Source organism: Colletotrichum chrysophilum, assembly GCF_026319265.1.
Source record: "Colletotrichum chrysophilum strain AFK26 chromosome Unknown scaffold_119, whole genome shotgun sequence".
Classification (NCBI taxonomy): domain Eukaryota; kingdom Fungi; phylum Ascomycota; class Sordariomycetes; order Glomerellales; family Glomerellaceae; genus Colletotrichum; species Colletotrichum chrysophilum.
In genome coordinates this window covers 17281-26819 of record NW_026517406.1, presented here as the reverse complement: position 1 = coordinate 26819, position 9539 = coordinate 17281, and the positions used below count along the sequence as shown (strand labels likewise).

General features: G+C 52.9%; 2 protein-coding genes across 2 annotated transcripts; both read left to right on the top strand.

Annotated features, from left to right (window-relative positions):
- Positions 1-1206: 1206 nt before the first annotated feature.
- Positions 1207-5211, top strand: COL26b_010717 (uncharacterized protein; the record flags this gene model as incomplete). Its single annotated transcript, XM_053183407.1, has 3 exons — positions 1207-1634; positions 1692-1808; positions 2001-5211. The coding sequence occupies 3 exons, from the start codon at positions 1207-1209 to the stop codon at positions 5209-5211; spliced, it is 3756 nt and encodes a 1251-aa protein (XP_053032626.1).
- Positions 5212-6113: 902 nt separating this feature from the next.
- COL26b_010716 (uncharacterized protein) lies at positions 6114-7004 on the top strand (the record flags this gene model as incomplete). Its single annotated transcript, XM_053183406.1, has 1 exon — positions 6114-7004. The coding sequence occupies one exon, from the start codon at positions 6114-6116 to the stop codon at positions 7002-7004; it is 891 nt and encodes a 296-aa protein (XP_053032625.1).
- Positions 7005-9539: the final 2535 nt, after the last annotated feature.

The window sequence follows — 9539 nt, the reverse complement described above, 5'->3', positions numbered from 1 at the left end:
CGGACCTCTACTTGGTCCCAGTTTGCTACAGTTCCAGCCCAACCCTGGCGATCACCCACAACCCGCGTCGGTTCCTCGTGCGGCATATCGCAGCTAGGTAGATTCTCTTGGGTGGGAGTTTGGAGCAGCCATGATGCCAGCCTGATGCTCTGCAAGTAACTTCGCACTTCGCTGTTGACATCTCAAGCCTTCAACACTGCCGTATCGAGGCGCTGCTCCTCCGGGACGCGTACCCAAGTGTTCATGTCGTCGCCATCACATTTTATTGATCTTGGCGACGACACTTCCGGAGCCGTTCCCGTGTGCCGTTGTCACAGAGACCCATCCAACTTCGAGTCGGGCGCTGCTTGCCTTTCAAGGCAGTAGCTTGCCATCTCCAGCCAACACCCCTGCCGTCATCTTCGCAAGCCCCGGGCCAGGGTCCTGGTGGATTCCCACACGGCCACGCCCCTCCTCCGATACCCACTTCCACCGGCTTTGTCGCCTCTTGTACCCCATTGCTCTTGTCCCGATCTTGCATTCGCCAATGATCTTCGAGTGAAGCATCATGGTAGAAGTCCACGCCTCCATTCACCCCGACTGCCGTCCGAGGCACGCCCCCATCAGGGTGGTGGCACGTCAGTACACGAGGAGTCTAGAGCTTAGCTTCCATGTTGCTGGATTCCTTCGTCATCTCATTTCCCTGCCCTCGGCCTCTCGCTGGCTGGCTTAATTAGTTAACGCCCTCCCCATTTGCTCGAGCGAGAGACAGAGAGGGAGAGAGAGGTTTGCTATATGCCCGGCTCATAGGCCACCCATCTTTGTCAACACCATCTCGGACGGAGGTCCCGCCGAGCGGACACCACGCAGCTAGCTTACGGGGTACGGACTGCTCTCTCTGGCTAAAGCTAGCGGGGAATCTTTTCCTGTCATTGTACGGAGCCCTCTTCCTTCTGAGCTCAGGTAAGGCTGCCTCGCCAACTCAGCTCTCAGCCTCCCTTCCCCTCGCTGCATCCCATCGTACATACATATGAGCCCCCAGGTACCATTCCCAGCTCGCCTGAGTTTGTCCTGCCCCCAACTCCCACCTGACACCCTCTGAGCGCGCCTTCCAGCTTCAAAGGCCGCCCTCCCACACTCGTTAGTCGATCGTCGCATCGCATACTACCATTGACTGTGGGCGCCTTTGGGAACTAGCCTCTCGTTCACCTCAGCTACTCGGCCATCATGTTGTTGAGATCACTCTTGGTCCTCGGGACCTTGGCCGCCAATGCCGCCGCGCAGGACGGCATACATGCCAGACAAAACGACTCGTCTCCGGCGGAATATGCGGCAAGCTCTGCTGAATACACTCCTTCACCCACGCCGGAGTCCGTCGTCGAGGTGGTGTCGTCAGTCCCAGCAAAGACTGAATCGGTCGCTGGGCCTGCGTCGTCGTACGCTGCCCAGCCAGAGCCAACACCCACTGATTCGAAGAAGACTGAGGACTACAACACCAACACCGATGATTGCGAGCATTGGGGCTCCAAGTGCCCTTGGGGGAAAACTGTGACTGTCACGGAGAAAGTTAAAGAGACGCAGACAGCTACGGAGACCGTTTGGAAGACGATCGAGACCACTGTCACCACGGAGAAGCCTACCACTCTTACAACCACGTGAGTCTATCTGCCTCTACCAGAGAATATAGGGCGATTTTTCTGACAAACATACAGAACCACATGCACCGAGACAGTCTTCACCACCCAGTCCTACACCACAACTGACTATGAGACGACAACCGTAGTGAAGACCAGCGTCACCTCGTATCCTGTTACGACGACAGTTGCCATGTAAGTGAAAACCTCATCTTCTACGCTTATTCGTCTACGGTTCGGGTCATTAGTCGCTAGTGGGAAGATGACCGAATCCCATCATCCACTGTCTTAGCTCCCAGCCTTCTATGAGCTGGCATCGGATGCATAATGTGCAGATTACAGGATCAAGACTCTATACTAGTGGATCTTAGTACTAATTGATCTCAGCTGCAAACCTGTACCTGAGCCGACCACTTCAGAACCGGCCGGGTACCCCACGTACGGCAGAAAGCGGACTAACCACGAGATCTGCGAGACCAAGACGGTGGTAACCTCGACAACAAAAACAGAGTACATCACCGAATATACGACTGTTCCGGTGCCAACCACCGTTGAAGTTACCCAAAAGTATCCCACGACTATTGTCCAAACGGAAGTCGAAACCCAAAAGTACACGGAGACCAAGGACCGCACCCAAGTTGTCACACAGACTCAGGAGGTGACCGCTACCAAGGTTTACACTTCGGTCTCAACCTTCACCACCAAACACATCGTGACAACTGAGATTCCGGTGACTGTGGTGTCGAGCGTCACTCAGTACATCACAACCACTTTCACGACGACGGAGGTCTTGACCAGCAACTACTACTTCACCAAGACTCAGACTCAAAAGGTCACGGACTACGAGACTATCACCAAGGATAAAACTAAGGAAGTAACCGACTACCAGACTGTAACCAAGGACAAGACCAAAGAAGTGACCAACACGGCCACTATCACGAAGCCTGTTACCCGCACAGCTACAGTGACGTCTGTTACGACTTTCACAACACCGACAACCATCGTCTCGACGTATGTCTACACTACAAGCGTTCCTTATACCATCACGCTGGACCACACTACGACGACGACAGCTTGGAGTGTGTCTACTTGGATTAGCAAGACGACTTACACGAAGCCAATCACCATCACGGCGTCTTACACCGAAATCCAGACCCAGACTGCCACTGCGACTGCCACTGTGACAGACCGACAGACTGAGCGATACACCGATTCAACCACCATCTACGTGTCGAAGACTTTCTACGACACCGTCACAGTCTCAACCAGCTACCCTGTCACTGTTCCTGTTACTGTCACGAATGACCGCACTATCCGGGAGACTTCTTACACGACTGTAGTGGAAACCTACGTTACCACCATCATATCCAAGGTCCCCGTCGTCTCGTATATCACGCGCACCAATACCCGCACGGCAACAGCAACGGTCACCTCTCCACCAGACACAATCACTTTGCCGCCGGTCACTGTGACGACCACGATCTCGGGCTCCCTCACGACAATCACTTTGCCGGCATCAACCATCATCGTGCCCACGACCGCAACAGTTACAGGCCCTGGAGAAACTATCACGCTTCCTGCTTCGACCATCACCATACCGCCAGTGACGGTGACTACGTCCATCTCCGGCTCGCTCACCACGATCACCTTGCCGGCGTCTACCGTGACGGTTCCTACGTCGATCTTCGCTACCGCAACGGTCACTGGACCTGGTGCCACCGTCACCTCTCCCCCTGAGACGATCACTCTGCCTGGCTCGACAATCATCTCGACCATTGCTGGCGAGCTGACTACAATCACGCTTCCAGCCACCACACTGACTCTCACCACAACGGACCTCGAGACTATTACTATCCCGCCTGAGACAACCACTCTCCCTGGTACCACCGTGATTACCACTCTGACCGAGACTGCCCCAGTATCTACCATTACGGTTACCGAGGACGGAACGACCTTTACCAGCGTGATTCCTGGCCCGACGTCGGTGGTGACTTCGACAGTGACTGTGCCTCCAGTCACTCTCACTCTTCCTCCCACGACGACGACGGTGACCTACACGGACATCAAAGCGTGTCCTGTCCCAACTGCGGCGCCCGGTCGTTTGGCTGCCTTCGACTCCAAGTCAGACCGCACCTGGGGCTGTGCACCTGGCTATGTCTGCAACCCCCCCAAACCAGGTAGCTGCGACCTTTGGGCAGACTCTCCCGTCGATGAGTATGTCTGTGAGCCCCAGTACTGTGTGGAGGCACCGGAGTTCAAGAGATCCGACTTGGACTGGAAGAATAATGAGACTGGTTACATCCCTCCAAATGAAGGCTACTTCAACCTGAACCCGGAGGCTTTCGGTCTCTCGTATGATGTCTTTGAGTTTGAGGTCATTACGACGACCTACAAGAAACATGGAAAGTACAAGACGGCCACCATCACGACGGGCAACTGGGCCTCGCAAACTTCGCTGACGCATTTCCCCCCGGCTTCAACAACCGCCACCGCTACTGTCGCACCTGTTCCTACAAGCACTGCTCAAAGCTACGAGTATCACCACAAACCAGGAAAGACGTACGAGCGTCGCGCCATTCTTCGCAAGCGCGATGACTCAGTTGCTCCTGCAGTCTGTTTCTCCCCTTGCAACGATGCCTACGCTGAAGCACAGGAAGTTGGAAAGTCATCAGCCCTGTGTGCAACTGGCTCTGCGTTCAAAGAGAGTTACGCGATTTGCGGTGAATGTATCGACTTGAACTCCGAAAATGTCAAGTTGACTCAGCAATTATACCTAGCACCTAAGTTCCAGCAATTTAACGACTACTGCGATGGCCAGGCACCAGTCACAGGAACCACCAGTGCTGCACTTCCAGTAGGGACAGCAACCGCGACCCTCACCACTGAATCTCAGATAAGCCAGGCGAGCAGCATGACTCCTGAGCCCATCACCGAATCCTCATCGAGCACGTCTGTTCAGAGCACTACCGCTCCCGCGTCTACTCCTACGCCCACGCCCTCGTCGTCCACCAGTCCTTCGTCAGTAGCTGAGACAACTTCCTCCGCCACGAGCACTTCCGTCACAGCGGCGTCCTCGAGTACCCCTGAGAGCTCGTCCGCCTCTGCGACTGCCTCCGTGCCTGAGTCTTCGTCGTCGGCCGCATCCACCACGCCATCAGCCACGACTTCAACCGCAACAACCGCAACAGCTTCGACCTCTGAGAGCGCATCGTCGGCTGAGTCTACCGCAGAGTCCACCGAGGCAAGCGCAACCTCCACTGCTATTGCCAGCGCAACTGCTTCCGGAACTGCGTCGGCAACTGCCTCGGCTTCAGCTTCCACGGCCTCTTCTGCTTCGTCTGCCGCGGAGTCCACCGGAACCGCGACAACCGGAGCCGGCTCCAGCCCGTCAGCATCAAGCCCCTCGGAATCTGGCACCGCTGCCCCTTCCGAAACCAGCGGAGCTGCATCCTCTGCCCCGAGTGCCTCATCCACTGTCACCGAGCCGAGCTCCACATCAACCGGCCCAACTGCCGCGGTCACCGCCGCGGCCGTCAAGCCTGCGACCTCCACCTTCTTCGCCATCTTGGCACCGATCGTGGCTCTCCTCCTCATCTAATCTTACCATCCACTCCTTCTGATCACATATTTTTGATTAAAATTCTTCAAGGATTCATACATCCAGGCGGGAAAAGTTATTTTGCTTCATCATTCACGACACTCCCTCTCGGCCATTGAGCCGATCTTATGGCGTATTCACGAACGAGACATTGGCGAATATGATACAACGACGAATGTCACGACACTCCTTAGACTATAATGAATAATTCAGCATGCTTTATGGGCGGGTAAATACATTGAAGGGTTTGCTGCATATTTAATGGACGGTTTGAATGGCTATGATACCCCCCCGACACTCCTTACGACGCACATGGCCCGGAAGTCCAGCACGACTTTCAGGAATTTTATGGAACATATACCAAGGCAAATCATTGTTTGTATAGGAAGGAAATATTGAGTTTGAAATTGCAAATGTTAGAAATGAAGGGTGTTTTGGGATGGGGTGTGGTAATGGGGAACATGGGTACAGGTCGGTGCCTGATGGTTGTATGTGAGAGCACGATATCCATTGCATTAATGTTCTTTGATTCCCAAAACTTGTCCCGATGCTTCTTGATGTTTCGATGCTTGACTTTTGACTCATCGTGGTAATGAGATCTGTCCCCTATGCCTGGCGTTGGTGTGGATGTCGGGCGTCGAGCCCCGCGCCCGTGCCGCGGCACAGCAATCGTCGCGCGATGGGATGACTCCCAAAAACCCCCCACCTTCATGTCCAACGGCCAGTCGTTAATTTGAACACGACTATTCCAGTGAACAACATGAAAACGAGTTTGTTCCAGGCTAAGGACACATTTTCAGTCGTCTCGTTCATCACACCGCAAACATGCTTGAATATACTTCACTCCTTCGCCAGCAGGGCAGAGCGCAAGAGCATCGACAACCCAAGTCCATCCTCAAAATATGAAAATGAAAACCAAGTCAACCCTCTTCCTAATTTTATCCTGCGCCCTCCTCTTCCAGGGCCTCGCAGCGGCATGGCAATCCCCCCTCCTTCCCTCCTGGCGTAAAGCCGACTCGGCCTCCAAAGCAAAGATCCCGCAGTTCATCCTCGACACCAGACACCCCTGGCTCACAGCCCACGCCGACGAACTCGCAAATCTCGACGACCCATACGCCGTCTTCTGCACGCCTCTGAAAGACGTCATAGCCTTGAGCAACCACGACCCAGAATGCGGCCACAAATGGCAGCTCACCGGCCTCGACGTCCCCCGCGATCTCTTCCACAGCCTCGAGATCGACAACAATCGCGTCGGGGTGGATCGATACGGCTGGCCCAACGCCCGGAACCGCTTGCTGGAGATGAAGAACTGCCCCAGGGCATTGGAGGAGGTGCGAGAGTTGAAAGTCGATGTCTACGCTCATAAAGCCGAGTCTGTTCTACCGCCTGATGACCTTCCGGGGCTGTTTGCGGAGATTATGGGTGAGATGAAGGGGTTGAAGAAGCTTGACTGGACGATCAGGGGCTGGGACGAGAACCAAGCTTTTCGTGACGAGTTTCAAAGACAGGGTGTGGGGTTGAGATCTGTGGAGGAGCTCAGGGCCAATATGTACGCCTCTTGGATCCGGGATTCGACGCCTCGGTTGAGGATGTTGAAGGCCACAAGTGATAGCTCTCTTTTTTCGGAACCTGAGGACTGGAGGGAGTTTCCACTGGTGTGGCTTGAGAGCTTGGACAGGCTAAAGGAGTTGAAGAGTCTGAATCTGGGGGATATTCGATGGGATAAACAGGTTGAGATGACGGAACGTAAGTTGCTCTGCAAATACCTGGACAGTCCTTTTAAGTCTGGGTAAAGCTGATATCTCCCAGTCATACCGAAAGTTCTCCCGAGTCTCGAAGAACTCTGGGTTGGTCCCTTGACACACGGGCACCTCGCTCCCCCAGGGGAGGCACTTCGAGTAAGTTTCAAGTCTTCCACTTGTCGCGTCGACAACCCCTGACAGTTGCCCTCAAAGAACATGACAAAGACTTTTGCTTTGCTTCACAAGCTGAAGAAGCTCCACCTTTCATATTCAGCTAACCTGCACCTCGACTTTGATGGTGGTCCGTGGTGCGGTAACGCATACAACGGCGACGATGGTGCTCGGCTCTGGCGTCAGGTCCGACTGGATGACATTGATGCGACAGAGCGTGCGGGATCGATAGTTCAAGAGGAGATTCCTAACCTCAAGGGGGTGGGAGTTGGTGATTTCTGTGGGAATTTCACCGTTGACGCTCAGGGGGGGCGGACGATTGACTGGCCTTGGACGGGGAGATTGGAGGAGTGGCTAAGTGAGACCAACTAATTGGCCATCAAGTCACTGCTCATCTAAATCGTTCATCCATACGATACATGGGGCTATAATTTATACAGTATGCGATGTTGAATTATCATCGTTGCTACCTGTTCGAAGCCAGCCAAAGCTTAACCCCCTAGCAACCACTCTCTAACAAGACCACTACCAACTTTTAAGCCTCTATTTCTTACTAGATTTTGAAACAAGGTCCTCATTTCCATAATCAAAACTAGCAACCAGTCCAGATACCCATTCAACATTCCATTTGCCAACCAGTGCCATCGTGTTGAGAGGGAGGTCGCCTTTCTTCAGTTTCTCTCCATCGCCGGCCGTAAAGGGACGATCAACACTGCATGGAGGATTACCAAAGCCGGTGCATCGCAAGAAAGCTAGGAGGTAGTCGGAACGCTGCAGGCAATCGAACATCCATGAATCTATGACATCCGGTATCTCTAGCCCCCTGAGTTGCTTCGATATTCTCGAGAAATATGAGCCAACCTCACTTGCTTCCAAGGGTTTGGAGCTTCTTGGCTGGATCCTTTTGCCCCAATAGTCATACGACATCCGATTCTCGATCAGTCGTCCAGGCAGCGGCGCCCAACGTTGGGGGAATACATCGTCGTAGTAAATGATTAATTCCTCTTCCGCTCTACTGGCCTGTAAAAGCGCACTGATGTACTTGTGGTCCGGTGTGATTTCTGTAAATACTAAGACCGATAATTCGGTCAAAGCGCTGTTCATCCCCCGGTACATTGCAGCTGAGGCAGTCGCTTCGTCCTTCAGAGAAGACTTTTGATGGTCTTGGAGAACTAAGCAGGACTTAATTGTTGCTAACCAGAAACTCATCTCGCTTCTCAACGCAGTAGTGTTGGTTGACTGCAGATCCTCTGGCATATGCGATCGTCCCGAAAGATCGTAAATTCGAGAGTCACAGTGACTCCATCTCCTTTCGAAGCCACCAAAATCGCGTTTGGCGCGGTAATGCTCTAAAGCATCCGGGTCGGCTGCATGTTGCGATTGCAAATGCGCTTTGAGGTGTCTCTTGGACGTAAAGTAGTGACCTGGGTCACATTCGTTGAACTGATGAGACTCAACAAGATGTCTAGCCTGCTCGTATCCAGCGTCTGTATCGATTTCTTCCATGCACAGCAGGCATGAAATCTTGTCCCTGGTCTCAGTTTCAACGAAGTAGTCGTCAATGCCGAGAGTCTCACCGCACGACCATATCGCGCTTTTGCTTATACCATCGGCTCTCAACACCTTAACGCCTTTCGGCTGTCGGCTGGCTGATTGATCTTTTTCTTTAAAAGTGCCTCCGTAGTGAGAAACACTTTTAGTGTCAAACGTGTTTTGGCTGGCTGATTGATCCTGTTCTCTAAAAGTGCTTCCGTCGTAAGAATCACTCTTGGTGTCAGACCTCACAAAACGTGTCCATATGGAGCCTTTGCGCAAAGAGCTACGCAGAGAGGTATCAATACTCGACACGTAACTCTTTATCTCCATGACTTCCGTCGAAATTTTCGCGTAAAAAGCATTTTCCCTCTCAATTCGATCGTCTTCGAACCGCAGAAAGTGTTCACTCAGCTTCCGGAAACTGGTTTTCGAATCCATATTTGCCGTTGCGAGCATCGCCTTGTGTATTTCCGTCAACTCGTAATGTGAGTTTAGCATCGTTTCATGGGCTTTGTCAAGCTTTCGCCATCCACTAGAAGAGAACAGACTAAAACAGAGTCAGTAATATTGCGAGAAAATCTTAGTCTCACACACCTGTTGAGTTCGTTGATGTCGAGGCTGAGCTTGCTCCGCCACTCTCCGAGGAGTCGATTTATTGCACGTAGTTCCCGACGATCGTCTTTGCGAAACATCTCAGACAATTTCTGCATCCTTGTAAGAGGGGTTGAATAGTGCTTCTTCAGAATCGTCCCCCATCTGCGCAGGTCGACATCGCAGTCAACGAGATGCGACTGGATATTTTCCTCCAACATCTTGAAGTCAGACTCTATAAAGTCTGAATCTGCTCGTAGGCTTTGCACATTCAAACTGAGCCGAATG